Raw genomic sequence first — 16,971 nt, 5'->3', positions numbered from 1 at the left:
CAGGCGGGAGAGACCTACAGAGCATGGGTTCCTCCACCCTGCTCACAACACACAGGGACAGAGCGTTCTTGCTCAGGAACATGAGGGATTTGGGGGTGGGCTCTTTCTCCAGCTTTCTCTGAACTCTGCCCCTGCCTCTCCTTGCTGCTCTGCTGTCTCACTTTCATGTACCCAAATCTTGGGGAAGATGCTCTCTTTGAAATGGAAGAGGACAGTCTGCAGCCAGATGGCAGCACGGCCAAAGCCCCAATTTACTGGGGTGGGGGGGTCCCTCTTTAGCTGGAGTCAGATAAAAGGGAGAGATAACAGGCCCTCTGGAAGAGACGAGGGCCGGTTTGCTGCTGCTGATGGAGTCAGCTGTCCCCTCATATCACACACCCAAGGGCAGGTCTTCTGGGTCAGCCATGAAGGAAGAGACCCCACGGGGTGTGAAGAGCAGGAGAGAGGGAGACAGTGGAGAGAGTGGGATTTCCCCTGCCAAGGAGCTTCTTGCCAGTAAGAGGTGAGTGTGCTTAGTGGCTCAGTCATGTATGACTCTTTGCGACCCTATGCACCGTAGCCCACCAAGCTCCTCCATCCCTGGGATTCTCAGGCAAGAACACTAGAGTGGGTTGCCATATCCTCCTCCAGGGGATCTTCCTGACCCAGGGATGGAACCCACGTCTCCGGTGTCTCTTGCATTGGCAGGCGGATATTCTTTACCACTGAGCCATCTGGGAAGCCCAGTAAGAGGTAAGCGTCCCCAGAAAACACTGCCAGGACATTGGTCCTCCTACTTAGAGCCGGGCTTAGTCCAAAGCTCCCATCCTTTACGGCTACCCAAGCCCACTTTTCACATCCCCCTAATATGATGCTTCACTGTATACACTGATGCCCAGGGCAAACACACCTGATCTATCAGAGTGCTACCTGGGTCAAGCCCTTCCTTACCTGCCTCATCACCATAGTAACAGGAGGCCCAGTTTTTAGAGCTCCCTTATACCACAAAGAGACCTGTTCCTTTGGGAAACGGGGTGGTAAAGACATTCGTGACCCAGACGCTGTTGTCAACAGTGTTTTAACAGGAGTGAGCATGTCCTCGGATTTTTTTGCCCTTGTCCCATCCCCATTGTCCTGATCTTCCAACCTCAACAGCTTTTTAGAACACCTCCCTCTTGGCATCGTGGAACCATGCCATTTTTCCCCTCGCTGCTCCTTCAGCTCTTCTCGCCTAACAACCATTAGCGACCACTGCACAGCTCCCCGTGTCCTCCGAGAGCAGGCAGTGGAACCTCTTCTCTCTCTTCCCACTATGGTGTGAGAGGTAGGGTGGGGCAACCAGAGAAAAGCCGGTCTGGATGCTGGCTGGGGTTTTGAAATGCACCTGATCCAGATGCACCTGAGCACCCCACCCCCAACTTGGCCACTCAGGCAGTTACCATGGCAACCAAAACAGCAGGCTTCCCCTGCACCTGTCACGCACAAGCTTTTAAACAGAGGCTCCCTGGCTTCAGGGCTGGCAGACCTTACCCTGAGTGAGCCGAGTGGGCTGCCGGACCGGGAGCCCATCAATAGTGCAGGCATTGCCGCAGGGGTAGAGGGTGAGGGTGCCCCGCAGGTTCTCGATGTAGCAGTGCTCCGGAGCCAGGCCTGGACCCTGCAGTGAGATGTCCCTGGCTGCAGAGCCAATCACGGTCCTCCCTGAAGACAGGAGGCAACTGTCAGATTCCGGTCCAGGCTGAGGAGGCAGGGAGGGGCTGGGAGGGCCACGGTGGGACTCGACTGCCATCTCCTACTCTGGGGAGAATCACGGCCCACCCTGTGGGGCCCCTGAGCCTGGTGGAGACAGTGAGGGGTAGAAGCCCATCTCGGCCGCAGAAACAGAAAGGCCCAGAGGACACCGAGGATCCGCAAACTTAGTAGGAGCTTCTTCTGCAGAAGTCCCTCAGTCCCTCCAAGCCCCCCTCCCCAGGACCTTTCTCTCCTTCCTATCCTCCCCCACCTTTTCTTCCAGCTCTCCCTCCCCCCTCCTCTCCCTCCCTTCTGCCACCTGCAACCCTTGCCCTCCTCACACCCCCTCTCTCCTGGCCCCTGGAGGGAGAGAGCTCCTGGACTGGTATTTGGAGAATGTGGGGAATGTAGTATCACCCGGGCAACAAATGCCGCCAGGAGAGGAGACAGGAAGGGCAGAAGCTGCAAGGTGGAGGGGGCTGTGCCAGGGCCTAACTTGGAGGTCTGCCCCACGCCCATCTTGCCCATCTCTCCAGCTCCACCAGCACCTTCTCCTTGGCCAGGCATGGCCCTGGAGCAGAGCCCCCTTTCTTCTTGGCCACACTGGTTGCCAAGAGCCATGAGCTCTACTATTTCAGGGCTCTCCTCCTGATTTCTAAGCTGATCTTTAATCCCTGTCATGGAGCCAGAATTAGTCTGGGGAGGCACAGACAAGGGAAGCAAGCTAGGGGGCGGGAGGTGGGGTGGGGTGGGCATTGTGACATGGCCTCCTATTTGGGAGAGGTGAACACTGCCAGCAGGTAGCAAGAGGGGCCCCCGCATGCCTGGATTTCCAAGCAGGAATGTCTGTAAGGATGGAGGGGTGGCAGTTGGGATGCACCCCAGACTCACCTTCCTCCAGTGGCAGAAGGGTGATGGCTGTGCTGAGCCGCCCGCTGCCCAGGCTCACCAGATGGGGTTTGTCCGTCTGCACTTTCAGCCCTTTGCCTGTTTCGATCAGGTCCAAGGGTCCTTTCTGCAGGTGGTGGAGGTAAGGGATGAGCATCATGAGAGAGTCCAGGCTGGCACCTTACCACGCTAGTCCTAGTCACACGAGCACTCTCTCCAGCACCTGCCCTCTCTAAAGGGCTCTGTAGGCGTTGAAAGGCTTAGCACAAAATCTTGTGCAGAGCAGTATTCCGTTAAATTGTAATTAGACCTGAATCTAGGCCACTAACTCGTCCCACTGGATTTATCTCAAGTCTTGGTTTAACTGCCCCTTTTGTCTATTAGGACAGAAACAAGTAGAAAGTAAGGAGAACTGGGAGGTGCTTGCTAAGAGTTGGGGGGGAGGTTGCTACAGAGGAGACCAATCAAGACTTATCCCTGTAGACTTGTCCACGGCAATCCACTTGGCCACGGCTTGCCCCTGTTAAACTTAATTACAAGAGAGGGCAGGGCGGAAACAGATACAGCTCCGAGTCAATCTGTAAACCACTTCCTGACTTTCAAAAGGTATTTTCTGGGTGAACCAATTAACCTAATTCAGCTAAAGACTTAGCTATGGGGACCTGGGGACAAGCATGGAGGTAGTGTGGTTCTCATTCTTGAGCTGGGACCACAGGGAGGGAGAGGAGCCGACCTGTCCCCACCAGACCACCTTCTTGCCCCATGGCCCTAACCTTTCTCACCTGCACCAGGCCCGGGGTCTTACATCCAGGGCCCACCTGGTTCCTATTGAGAGTGTCCATGTTCCTGGGGCCCCAGAGCTCCTGTGGACACAGCAGAAAACAGGTGAGGCAGGGATGCCGGGGCAGAAAGGGGCAAGGAGTGGGTTCTGCAGCAGTGTTCTCAGGGCAGGGGCAATGGCACCACGGCTCGCAGCAAGCTCCTGCTAAGGAGACCTGGGGGCAGTTCAGGAGTTTGGGGTTCGATGGGGGCCGTGTAGGGGGGAAGGGGGGTGGTGCCATGTCTTCAGCCACAACACAGGTCAGCATGGATGCTACCCCACCACACTGGCCCTGACCCCCACCCCCGAAAAGTCCTACAGGGCCCAGACTGTACGCTGGTCTCTCTTGCCTCTGACAGCCAGGACCCAGGCCTTGGCAGTTGAGGACCCTCGGGCACCTGAAGCCATAAGAAAGTGGGGAAAATCTACCTTAGAGAGGAAAGCTAGCTCAAGGCGGCCCCTCCAGGGACACTGGTAGACGGGGGGCCCCAAGCAGGTGGCATGGCTGAGCGGGCGCTCCCTTCCACAGCCTCTCCCCCTTTCTTTTCCCAGGGGTCTCAGAAGGATGTTTTCTTAAAGGAGACACGAGGGGGAAATGCCACTATTCCTGCCATCTCTGTCTCAATTCCTGAATCCTCTCCTCCCCAGAAAGCATCTTAACCCCCCGTACACAATCAGGAAAAATAAAAAATAAAAAACCCCAGTGGTGACTAACACTGAGAATATAGGACTCTTGGGTTCTCAACCTGATTTGGTACCATAGGGAGCTGAGGTCCTTAGAACCAGAGGTAAAACAGACTCCAGAGCTCCAGAGCCTTCCCCTCTGTGGCTCACAGTTTTGGTACCTGAGAACTGTGAGGAAGGAGCTTTGTGTACTAATATGTGCCTACATGCCCATCCCTTGGCCAGCTTGCTGAGGTGAGAAACTTCCTATTGACTGCTGAAATGTTACTGGGGAAGCTGACGAGAGTGTGACCAAAGGGAGGGAGGGAGACCCAGGAAGGCAGGGTTCCCTTCCACTTTCTCTTCCAGCCATCTTCTAAGAGACTTGGAGAGGAAGTGGGGGCAGGAGCCAGCACTCCAAGGAGTGTCTGACCCTGGCAGTGGGGCCCAAAGGCCTTAGCAATAGTGTTACTAATTTTACCCTCCCAGCTTCCACCCTTCCGGACCTGGACTGAATCGTCTCCGTCACCATTTCCACCCAAGCTGGAGGAAGAGAAGCTGGAACAGGGCCTGAGGCCCACCCCCAAGTCTGCCTGGGAAGAGGGAAGGCAAAGGCCGTTAACCTACACCAAGGCTCAAGCCGGCCTGGCACCTCCCCAGGAGATCTGGCCAAGGAAAGAATTTCCAGGGACAAAGATGGCTGCACGGCTTCTTTCAACTCAGGGAAGTCCTTCAGCTTTCTGAGGGAGAAGAGGCAAGAGAGTGGGTTAGGGATATAAGCATATACAAAAGAGGGGGTAAGAAAAAACAATGAACAATGGTGAAGGAAAGGCATCACTGGGTAACAGAAAGAGCTTTACACTGGGATGCAAGAGCCTTAAATTCTAATCTTGACTTTCTTATTTATTAGCTGAGAGACCTTGGGCATGTTATTTAACTGTTCTGAGTGTCAATCGTTCTCTATAAAAGTGGAATAATGATTTATATTTAAAAAGAAGATTGTCTGGATTACTGCTTGCCTGGGGCTAGGTGTGGAATGCGTGAACCAATTAGACCTGTCAGAGGGACCATCTAATGAGCTATAAATGGGCAGATTTGGGGGGCATGACAGAAATGTTCTAAAACTTATTTGTGATGATGGTTTGCCCAGATCTGTAAATACACTAAAAATCATTGAATGTATACTTAAGTGAATTTATGGTATGAACATCATACCTCAATAAAACTATTAGTTTGGTTGTTGTTGTTGTTTAAGATGATTGTCTTAGAGATTCAGAAAGTGAAAGCTGCTCAGTCCTGTTGGACTCTTTGCAACCCCATGGACTATACAGTCCATGGAATTCTCCAGGCAAGAATACTGGAGTGGGTGAAGTGAAGTGAAATGAAGTCACTCAGTCGTGTCCCACGACTCTTTGCGACCCCATAGACTGTAGCCTACCAGGCTTCTCGGTCCGTAGGATCTTCCAAGCAAGAGTACTGGAGTGGGTTGCCATTTCCTTCTCCAGGGGATCTTCCCGACCCAGGGATGGAACCCAGGTCCCTGGCATCGCATGTGGATTTCTTACCAGCTGAGCCAAAAGGAAAGCCCTAGAGATTCAGGTATTATACCAAATGCCACTCTGTGAAGTGCCAAGCACCGTAAATATGCCAGTTACTAGTATGAGCTTCCTGAACTTAAGTCACTTCACTTTTCTGGGCTTCAGTTTCTTCATCTGTCAAGTTTGTCGCCATCACTCTGTGAGGGAGCCGTGAGTGTGTTCACTTATTTACACCACGGATTTCAAGTAGCGATAAAGCCTGTAAAGGAACGAGGTTGATGGGGGAAAAGAGTGATTGGAGGAGAGAAGAGAAGGGAATAAGGAGGTGAAAGAACAGGAAGAGATAAGGAGAGAGGTGTAGGGAGAGACGGAGAAGATAAGAAAAGATGTAGAGACAGGGAGGCGCGAGGCTGTGGCTCCAGGTCCGAAACTCAATCCAGGTGGAGTGGAGATACACCAGATCAAGGCATTCCAGCCCGCGGGCGGTGCTCTGACCCAGGGGCTGCACAGCGGCCCGGAGAGCCGCCACCGGGGGGCGCCCTCTCTTCCCGCCGCTCCCCCGGCGGGGAGAGCTAAGCGGGCTGCGCCGGGGCGCCCCGCAGCGGCCCCAGCGGCCGACCTGCTTCCGTCCCACCCGGCTGCCCACTGCCCTGGGCTGTAATTATACCCACCCGACTCACCCCTCCCGCCTCCGCCGCAGTCCTGGGAAACCCCGCCCGCCTGCTGCCAAAAAAAGGCCCCTGCGGTGGGTGTCTGGCTCTCTGGGAGGAGGGGCTGGGGAAGCGCCGCTGTCAGCCCCGGCCCTCGATAGCGTTCTCCCACTGCGAGCTGAGACCTCCAAGCGCCTCCTCGGGCGCAAGGTGGCAGAGGCCTGGGTGTCTAGAGAGCCCCGTGTGGGCGAGGCCGGGGCTCCAGCAGGTGACCCCGCGCCGGGCCTTGCGGCCTCCCGGCCCAGCGCGAACGCCCGGGCATCCAGGCCACCGGGGATCCTCTGCCCTACTTGGACCCCAGCTCTCTGCCCGTGTGGGGCTCCCAGAGTCACCAGTTCGGGGGACTCGGTCGGTCCATTAACGAGGGGCGCGGGAGGCCCTGGCGAGCGACTGTAAAGGTCCAGAACCAACAGGGATTGGAGGAAGTCCAGCCTCCAAATCAGGCCCCAGAAGAAAGGCCGGAGGCCGGCCCAGGAGGAGAGCGGTCCCCTGTGGCCCGGGCATCGCACGGCCCAGGAGCGAGGCCGAGTTGGGATCCTTTCGGCCCGCGTCTGCCCTCGAGGAAGGGTCGCTGGCAGAGGAAGGGGCCGGGAAGGGAAGGAAACTGAGGCCGGGAGCCCAGCGGGCGAGGCGCCGGAGCCGGGCAGGGGCCGGGGAGGACGTAGGGGAAAGGACGCAGAGAACTTGACTGTTAGTCGCTCAGTCGTGTCCGATTCTGCGATCCCATGGACTGTAGCCCGTCAGGCTCCTCTGTCTACAGGACTTTTCAGGCAAGAATACTGGAGTGGGTTTCCATTTCTTCCTCCAGGAGATCTTCCCGACCCGGGATCGAACCCACGTCTCTTACATCTCTTGCACTGGCAGGCAGGTTCTTTACCACTAGCGCCACCTGGGAAGCCCTCAGAGAACTTTAGGAGATGGAAAACCGAGGGTCTGCGGAGGGGTGGGACGGGAGGGAAGATTAAGGGTTTGGAGAGAAAAATAAAAGAGGGAGACTGAAGAGTGAGGGAAAAGGAGGGTTGCGGAGAGAAGACTTAGGGCAGAGGATGGGGAGGAGGGGAAGAAGGTGGGAAACAGGATGGAGTCCAGGGGACGCAGGGGAGGCGGAGGGGGAGAGGAGAGACAGGGACCGAGAAGGAGAACGACTGGGGGGACGAGGGAGATGGGGGAGACTGGGGACAGACGAGTGCTCAAGGTAAGGGGGTGACGGTCCGGGGGAGCAGTCGAAGGTACCCAGGGCCTTGGAGGAGGAGACCGGCGTGGGGACGGGAGGTGAGGCTCTGGAGTGAAAGAGGGGTCCAGAGGGCTGGCCTGGGGACCCAGCTGTGGACAGAGACTGTAGGCGGGCAGCCGGGGCTGGAGCAAGCGGTGGAACGAGGCGCGAGTGTAGTTTGGGGCTGTGATTTTATTTGTGTGCGGAGTGGAGGTGGGGTGCCTCCGCACGGAGGGCTCCCTGCTGCCCCTCGCCGCCCTCCGCCAGGTGGGACAAGGCAGCAGTGTTGGGCCGCCCCGCCCGCCGCTGACGCCGGACAAGCGGCCTTTCTTTGGCCGTGCCGGGAGAAGGGGCCGCTTGTTTGCGCGGTCCGGGAAAGGCGCGGCCCCCAGACACCGCCGGCTCCCCGCGGGCGGCTGCGGGAGGGGGCCGCGCGCGTAGCATTCGTGTGTGCGGACTGTGTGTGATGGGCGTGAGCGGCAGGTGGGTGTGTGAATCCCGGGCTGCGTGTGCGCGGGGGCCGCAGATGTGGATGTGGGCTTCCTGCGAGAGCGGCGGGTGCTTGGCGTGCGTGCGGAGTGGGTAGAGGTCTAGGTGTGTGTTGGACCCCACACGTGTCACGGCGGAGAGACGGGCGTGTCTGCGTGGAGTGCGCGGTGGGAAGGGTGCGTGGGTGATGCCGGGTGGGGCGCCGAGTGTGTCTGCGCGTGGGTTGCCTGACGTGGTGGGGGAGGTTGTGTTTGTGTGTAACCGGCCCGATGAGTCAGTCCCCGGAGCCTCCCGGACGGCTGAGCTAACGGACCCAGAATGCAGCTCCGCCCCGGCGCCCTGGGTCCCCCGCCGGGCCGCTGCATCTCCCCGCCCAGCCTCCGCTAGCGCGCGCCTCGGCGGAAGCGTCCGTGGAAGCCTCGGCAACCCCGCGGCCCCTCCCAGTCCCCCACCGCCCCCGCCCGCGCGCTTCCCCTTCCCCGAGGAGCCCGGATGACCTGGCTCAGCCCCGGTACGGGGGAACTCCGCAAGGGATTCGAATCTGGACTATGCGGGCGTGGCAAGGGCCGGAGACTCACGGCTCCCACGGTCCCCCCTCCAGCCTCCTGGACCGCTAAAGACGCGGGGCCCTGGCAGGGCCCAAGAGGCCCCAGATGTGCCACCCATCCCCTGAACACACCCAGTGGTTCCTTCAGGACAGCACTGCCTCCAAGCCCGACTCCGCATCCCTTTCCTGTCCCATCAAGGCGGCCCAGCCCGGGAAGGGAGCTGAGATGCCCCCAGGGTACCCCGCTGTCCTGGCGCAGGGCTCTCAGTCCTTCTGTCGGCGGGAGAAGGGAGGTGTGGGGAGCAGGCGTACAAGACCCCACGAGTGTCGCCCAGTCGCACGCAAGAAAGTCCTGGGACAAGGATCCGCGTTCCCCCCGGGGCGGCGGGCGGCGGTGGCGGGGCAGAGCGCAAGGGCCCCCTCTGGCGGCGGCGCCGGCAGCGGCTCGGGAGGGCAGGAGCAAGCCGCTCCCGGGAGAGCAGCGGAGCCCGCTCAGCACAAAGCCCCGGGTGTCCCTACACACTCACCTGCGGCGCCCCTCTTCCCCGACCGGGTTCTTCCGGGATCTTCCAGCCCAGAGCTGGTCTGAGGGCTCTCGCCAGGTCCCCGGGACTTCCTCTTATCCCGTCCCAGCCGCGCAGCGAGCGGGACCCGCAGGCGTAGCGGGAGGGAGCGCCCTCACCTCGAGGGGAGAGGGGCACACCGGGTCTTTTGCCCAGCTCGGCAACCGCGGCCCCAGGCTCCGAAGGACACTCTTGCTTTTCCCTGGAAGCCCGCTGAGTAGGAGGAGAGCAAGTGGGTCCCGCCTTCCTACCCACCCCCTCCCCCCGCTAGTCCCCGCCCCCGTCCCCCGTCCTGTCCTCTGGCCAGCCAGAGGAGACGCCCTTGTGGGACTGGAGCCCAAGGTCCCCCCACCCAGCCTTTCCCATAGCAGCACCTCCCCCCACGCCTGCACAGCGCGCGCTTTGTTCATCTCTGCAGCTGGGCTCTCCACCACCACCACCAAGTGCGCACCCCTGGCCCCACTCGCCCTCTCTTTCGGACTCTCCTGGACCACCCTCCACCCCTAGGCCTTAAGGCTCTTCTGAGGGTGTTTTCCCGTTTCTCTCTAGTCCGCCCCCTACTCTTTTTTTTCACTTTAGATGCCTGAATCCTCCATCAGCTCCCAGTGAACTTCATGGTCGCAGCCGTACAACATGTTCTTAACATCTCGGAATATCTGCTGAAGGTATCCAGGTCTGTCTGCCCTCTGTCGCCCCTTCTCCTCATCCTACTCCAAGCCCCTCCGCCAGGACGAGCTGTAAATGGGGTTAATAACCGTCCAGATAGGGCGTCACAGATATTTCTAAAGATACATATAAAAAAGGCATGGTAAAATGCCACGCCAACTGTAAAGCATAGAAAAACCGAATGGAATTATCACCTTGCCCCCGTGTCACTCCACCCCCACCACAACGCGCGGGATTACAGTTGGGAGGCAAACTGGTGCTCAAACTGGTTGAGCACAGCATCCTGTAGCAGTTTGGGTCTCTGTAGGAGTAAGGGTTTAATAAGGAAGAAGTGGGTGGGGAGGACCTGAAAACCTTAGAGAAGCCTGGAAACTGAGCCTGGGAGAAAGTCATTCTCCTTTTCAACCACCAACCGAAATCCAAGCTGACAGCCGATCCTTACCTTGTAAAGCCAGCTCTTGCCCCAGGAGACTGATGGGGGAGGACCTAGGGATCTGAACTCAGCCAGACTGGACCTTTGAAACCTGCAATGGAGGGATCCCTGAGACTGTTCCTCCCTTAAGGATAGGAAGCAGAAAGCCCCCAAGGCTGTGACATTCCAGTGAGCAGGGGACAGCAGAAAATAATTTGTCCTCTTTGGGTGGACAAATCTTGTTCTGATTCAGTGCTTTTACTGTGCACCCTCCCTGTTTAACCCAGGAACAGCAGGAGGCTGAACTGCAGGAACCTTTGGTCACTCATTGACAGGGCCAGCACTAGCAGGGGGACCCTCCCCACACCCAGCTGGAGGCTGGAACCAACGGGACTAGAAGCAGGAGGGGGTGGATGGCTCTTTGCAGCTACCTGCTGTAGCTAACAGAGGTCAAAATATCAGGCTTCAGCATGTGCCATGGTATCAGGAAGCCCCAGGATCTGTCTGGGGGTGGGGGAGCAGTGTTGAGAGTAGAAGCCTCTTATTCTTTCTTCATATCGTTTGAGGATCATAAAAGTATTTTAACTTTGAACACCTTTCATGAAGCAGATCACAACAGTAATTTTCAGGCTATTCTGTTAAATAAAAAGGAAACAAACCCCAAACTTGTATCTTATGTGCCAAGACCCAGCATTTGAGGGAAGAGGCTCAGATTGGGGTGCCTCACAGACTTCACTTAACTGTGCTTCACAAATCCAACTCTTCCTTACTGTCTTGGTCAGGAGGAATTTTGGGGAATAATCAAGCCTGTCACAGATGCTAAAGCAGGGGGTTGAAATATCACCCAACTGCTGTCCTCCCAGCCCAGCAGTCCGCTGAGCCCATGACAAAGGCTCTGTGCAGTGTGTCCTTGCTCCCGCTGTGTCGGGGCCCTGTGTTCCCACAGTTAGAGCACTCAGGGGACTTCAGACCTACCATCACCACCCTCCACCCCCACCCCGCTCCACATCTGGAGCCCATCAAAAAGACTCAGTGCTCTCACACAGTTACGCAAGAGGTCGAGCAGCTGGAAGCTCAGAAAGGGGGAGGAAGAGAGAAGAAAGCAGAAAACAGCTTTCCAAGCATGCTTCAGACTTTCCGAGGTGGAAGCAGGGGGAGAGGGCAAAGGCTGGGTGTGGAAGGAAGAGTGGATTTTTGAAGGCCCTCTGCACTTGGTTATGAATGCCAGGAGTGGATTTCCACACCCACCCTGTCCTAGCCACAGCACATTTCCCAGCTGTCCCTCCTCTCAAATTGTACTCCCTCCAGCCTCAGAAAGAGGTGATTATTGCTCATTACAGCAAGCAATCTCTGTAGATACACACCCTACCCCAGGAAGCTATCCCTTCTGGCGTCTTTGAATCCTGAACTCAGGCATCATTAGTGTAGGTGTGGTGGCACCAATGATGCCAAGTAACTAACTCCTCACTGCATCCAACCTGGGGAGAAATTTCAAACCTTCAGTAGCTGAAAAGAGCAGAAACTCTCTTCTCAGCCTGTTTTTGAAATTATGCAATCTACACTTCTATTCACAGCTAAGATACTTCCAAGCTGAGTGGAAATTTTGTGTAGGATGGAAGACTGGACTTGTCTACCTTCCGTGGCTCTGAACCTTCCTATGAGCAGAAACGAACAAGGATTCATTCCGGCAAAAAGTGGGAAACAAGACCTATTTCCATTTCTCTCAGGGCTTTGAATTTGTAACACTTCTTTCCCAAACAGCACATCAACCTGATCACAGAATTACACCTATGGAAGTTCCCATAACCCCTGCCCTATGAACAGCAAGGCAAAAAACTTTCTGGCCTGTGCAGGTAGGGGATAGGGGAGTGGCCTAAGCTTTTAAACTGCCTGGTTGCTTGACCTCTTGTGTTTAGAGGGGACAACAGCTCAGTTTGGAAAAGTAAACTTCCTAAAGACTTGTCTCCTCATCAATCACTAACTCCCTAGGGTGAGAGGTGAAACTGACTCTTGTAGAGATGTCTGCTCTTGGGTTAGGAGCAGTACACAGCAGCCAACCTACTTGTGGATCTTCTAGGAGTTTCAGAGCAGCTCTACAGCTGCAGGTGTATTTACCAAAGGGGGCAAAAAGAGGGAATGGCAAGAAAGGATGGTTGCAATGAGAGTTGTGCATAACACAGGGGAGTCAATTCTGCATTTTTGCTTCCTTAATTCCTTTAAAACCTACCAGACTAAAGCCCTCACCCTTAGAGACCTGCACTGAGTATCCCGGGTGGCAGTTGATGTGTGTCTGCTTTAGCAAGAAAGCTACACTTTTAAGGAGGTACAGCTGTTGCTTCCAGTTCAATTTCAATCTTCTTGAGGATGGGGACTTTCTATTTTCCTCTTCCTCCAATGAGCCCTGCAGATATAAACTTTTTTTTTTGGATCTTAGCTCACCAACCAGGGCTCGAACCTGCAGCCCCTGCAGTGGAAGGGCAGAGTCTTAACCACTGGACTGCCAAAAAAGTCCCATGTAACTTTTTAAAAAGCTATTCTGTATAGACTCTGGAAATCTCTGAGAGGCTACCTAGTGTGTACGATGTTAACTGAGGGCAATGTTTCCTGCAGCGATGCATGGGCTGACTGATTTGGGGTTTGATACTGAGTAGACCAATGACAGACCTTTTCTTAAAAGGAACTCAATTCCCTCCCTACCTCCTCTATGTGGAATTAATTAACCCAGAGCAGGAACCACAAACCTCCTACCTACATCAAACAGAATGCTCAGTCAGATCTAATTATTTTGTTAGTCTCCCTCACAAGCAGCCAACAAAAAGTCCACTCGACACCATGGAGGTATCAGCTGCCAGAGGGTATGGTGTGGGTTTGGTGTGCTTCATTTCACTGGATTAACGTTACAGCCTCAGGGAGCCAAGCTACACTTTAGCAACATTAGACAAGATACTTGCTAGTTCTCTTAAGGAAAAAAAATTCAAAATCTTCCCTCTCACCATTAAGATAAAAACTTATTCATTCCAGAAACTTATTATTCATCAGAGATTTGCCTTCCAATTTGGTGACATTCTATAGTTTTTAAATTGAAATAGAGAGTAAGGAAGCAGCCTGTTCTGAGGCATTTCCCAAGGCATTCATCACTCATGCCTGCATCACTTACTTACCACTGTTTGTCTAATGGGGAAGAGAGTGCACCAAAATATCACCACCTATGTTACTCCTTCAAGACGAAGCTTCATTTTTCTGATTCTACAACTGCCCCTGACAAAATGAGGATCAAAAGCCCACAGTGTCATCAAATTCAAAAGCTACTGTCAGGAGTACATGTGTGTGTATCTCAAATGTAGAAAAATACACAAGGAGGTACAATACTTGTTACAGGGAGAAAAGGTAATGAATACTCTTAGTATTTCCTCTTAAAAGAAACATATCATTAATTTTTAATCTTAGATCCCATTACATCATTCTGAATCAGCAAGAAGACACCAAAGTATGAGAGGGTCAACAGTCTAAAAAACATTCATTTTATAATACTTTATTTGATTAAAGAATCTGTCTTCTTTGTGTACACTGGAATGTTATATTCCCTATGTATTTTACAGGGTTACAAAATGTCTCTCATTTTAAATATTACCCCAAAAGTAATTTCAGAAAAAAAAGTTTTTGTGAAACTAAATCTCACTTTTAAAAAATCATATGGACAAGCAACTCTCCAACAAAACTGAATTAATAAGATTCCTTGTCTACATAACTACATGACAGATTTCTTGTCCCAGTCCCGTTCCTCAAAAAACCTTATGTGGAAACCAAGCTAGAGATAAGGATTCTTCCCTGATGCGATTAAGGGGAAGGGAAAGGCCAGAAATTTCTTTGGCAAACAATTCCATCCATGGCCATTTGTGTGTGACTGCTTTGCTTGAAGTACAGGACACTCTTTGCAGGGAAGGCCAAATGTTGTTCAGAGTGGGAGTGGTACTCTCCAACCAGCTGAAAGTGCAGGAGGTCGTCTCCTGTCATCTGTCTATTCCTCCGCCTGTGGCTGCAGCCTGGCAACAACTCTACCAATCCCCAGTGCAAATTAAAAGCCAACGCTAGGCCGGCTGATGCAGTCTTCTCCACTGAAGAAATAATGGATGAGGGGGGCGCTGAGAAACAACCACTACACGATGACACTCAACAGAAAAGACATAGGGGAGAAAAAGGAAGGGTTTCAGAGATGGGAAGGATAGGCTGCTGAAAAAAATGTTGAGGCGGCTAGAAAGGAGTATTATCAGCAATTCCTATATAGCAATATAATCAGCTGCATCTTGAGAGGCTAAAGACCTGGTGGTGAGACTGGAGTCTCCTTGACAGTTTAGGGCCCATGGGATTGGCACAAAGACTCTGAGGGTTCAGCCTCCAAAATCATAACCTTATTTCAGATGGAAAGGAAAAAACTGATGACATTTAGAGAACATTCAGGAAGAGGGAGGTGGTCAATCTCAGGAATGTGAATGGATTACAAAGACCATGAGCTATCATGTATTAGCTGAAGTACCCAAAATGTGGAGAATGGAAGTCTGGGTGGCACCAGCAGCAAACATGATTACCTGCGGGTATGAAATCCCTAACTGGACATGACCCTTCTCCTCCCGGACACCTTGAAGCTGGGGGGGCTATGCCACCTGAAAGCTGCTTCTCAGCTGTCTTTACACAATAGGATTCACAGTAGTGTTCTAAAGCAGAGCGACAAGCCTGAAAGGAAAACAGCTTGGCAAAGGAATGGAGGGATGAACAGATATAGGAAAATGACATAAGACAACCTTATCTTTTAATGTGTAGACCTCATACTTCTCAAGCAGTTTACTTGCATAGTCCACAAATCAAGGCTGGATTAGATCAACCTGTTACGGGAGTGCCAAATACAATGCCTATTTGCAGATGATCCCAGGGCTTGACTGGATATACAAAAGAAAAAAACTGAAGGTAAAGAAGTGTGAAAGATTAAAATCTTCCACAGAGAATACTTTTTAAAAATAAAGTATGAAATATAATATATTTAAGGATTCAAATAAAAGAACAACTTAGGCAAAGGGAGAGAATGTTTAACTGGGGGCATTCTCTGGAGAGCTTGCTTTCCTGCTGGCCAGTAAATCTGCCAAAGAAATCAGCAGCCTTTCCCTTTATGGTGTGTCATTGGTTTGCCAAAGAACGTCTCTGTGACAGTGAAACACTGAGGGTGAGTTGAGGGTCCTTGCGCTCAGAGAATCGTGCACTGTGTTTGAAAAAAAAGGGTCTCCAATGGCTTGTGGGTTTGGAAAAAACTCTTCAGCCACTGTTGGCTTCTTCTTTATTTGAAAATTTTCCTTTTCGGTTCCTTCTTCTTGATACTACAGAATTTCATACTTATCCACTAGGAAAGTGGTCTCTGTGGAAAACCTTACAGGGCTGTTTCCATCTACCTGGGTCACTTTGGTAACCTAGGAAAACAAACAAGGAGTAAGGTAAAGCAGAACAGCGGGTCTTCAAGGTGCTGGCTAAATTCTCAGTACAGAACAGACCAAATTCACCAAAGCAGTATTAAAAGTTTAACTCAGAAATACTAAAAAAGTTCAATTCACAACTGTAGCTCACAGCATCACTCTTCCCCATCAACATGATTAATCTGTTCTTTGACAGAAAAGACAACTCCTGGGATGACATGTAGAATGGTATTAAGTAAAAGGTCCAGAGTAAGCGGCCACTGCCCAGGCCCTGCCCTATAAAACCCATTAGGTCACAGACATTCTATAAGGATGGCCAATTAACATTTTGACCCAAAAGGCAGTATTCTAACAACTCGAGATTACTTGTTAAAAGTTCTCTCAAAGTCTCTCTAAGCTACTCTATCATACTTATTTTCCAGATATGGCTGGGTTGTTCTAATGAGATTTCTTTTTATTAATAATAATAAACATCCAGTTTAATGAATTACCTGTAACAATGGTGCCTGTAATGGCACCAACATAAAACCTGAACCACTGACTCACATTTTCTAATGAAATTCTGATAGAGCAATTTATACTCTCCTGTTCTTCAAATGGTCCCTAACAGGAAAACGTCTCGGGTTCAACAATATGCTCCAATACTGATGGGGCTGAGCCAATAACTGAGTGGGGGCAGGGGAGAGAGAAAACTGACAGAGGAAATTATAACTTTCCAAGCACTTAAGAGGAGAGACAGAAACCATCTGGAAAGGTAAGAGTGCAAATCAACAAGTCAGAGGGGAAGATGACAATATAAACTCGGTGCTTGTAATGCAATTTCAAAAACTAGAAAAACAAGGAGTTAAAAATAATGACCTAAACAGTTTACAGGGAATTTCCTGGCAGTCCTGTGGTTAGGATTTGGCACTTTCACTGCCATGGGCCTGGGTTCAGTCCTGGTTGAGAAACTAAGATCCTGCAAGCCATGTGGTGCAGCCTAAACAAATAAATAAGGAACAGTTCACAAATTTCCACTGTTTTGTCTACCTAAAGGACAAAGTTTACAGCAGAAATGGCTTATAATGATCCATATTAATGATGGGAAGCAGTCTTTGGGTTCAAATCAAGTGACAATACTACAAAAGGGATTACTAAGTCATGTGCTAAATGCTTTGGTAAATGATTCTAAGATACATGAGATTATTGAACACACAGGCAACTAAGAGATATGACTCCTGCACAACCCATAACACTTTTATATATAATCACATTCAATTTCTTTATCTGATCTAGAGAAAAAAACTGAAATAA

The 16,971-nt window shown here is 52.3% G+C and overlaps 2 protein-coding genes across 15 annotated transcripts in view; both read right to left on the bottom strand.

Moving 5' to 3' along the window:
* PHLDB1 (pleckstrin homology like domain family B member 1) overlaps nt 1-9,358 on the bottom strand; it is a 48,698-nt gene extending 39,340 nt beyond the window's left edge. For 6 of the 14 annotated variants that reach the window (XM_019974892.2, XM_019974893.2, XM_019974896.2 and 3 more), the window contains exons 1-5: nt 9,106-9,357; nt 4,709-4,821; nt 3,381-3,461; nt 2,602-2,725; nt 1,510-1,680 (exon numbers count right to left, since the gene is read on the bottom strand). In XM_019974892.2, coding sequence (XP_019830451.1) covers nt 1,510-1,680; nt 2,602-2,725; nt 3,381-3,440 — 355 coding nt within the window. In that variant the 5' untranslated portion in view covers nt 3,441-3,461; nt 4,709-4,821; nt 9,106-9,357. Of the gene's footprint in view, nt 1-1,509; nt 1,681-2,601; nt 2,726-3,380; nt 3,462-4,708; nt 4,822-9,105 lie in introns of all 14 variants that reach the window. The other 8 variants (XM_019974899.2, XM_070803514.1, XM_070803515.1 and 5 more) reach the window with 4 other exon arrangements.
* Nucleotides 9,359-13,735: 4,377 nt separating this feature from the next.
* Nucleotides 13,736-16,971, bottom strand: part of ARCN1 (archain 1) — a 29,869-nt gene continuing 26,633 nt past the window's right edge. The window contains exon 10 of the mRNA XM_019975174.2: nt 13,736-15,675. Coding sequence (XP_019830733.2) covers nt 15,586-15,675 — 90 coding nt within the window. The 3' untranslated portion in view covers nt 13,736-15,585. The remainder of the gene's footprint in view (nt 15,676-16,971) is intronic.

The sequence above is a fragment of the Bos indicus genome, chromosome 15, assembly GCF_029378745.1.
Source record: "Bos indicus isolate NIAB-ARS_2022 breed Sahiwal x Tharparkar chromosome 15, NIAB-ARS_B.indTharparkar_mat_pri_1.0, whole genome shotgun sequence".
NCBI lineage: Eukaryota > Metazoa > Chordata > Mammalia > Artiodactyla > Bovidae > Bos > Bos indicus.
The sequence above is the reverse complement of the archived record's forward strand: the minus strand, read 5'-3'. Positions and strand labels throughout refer to the sequence as shown.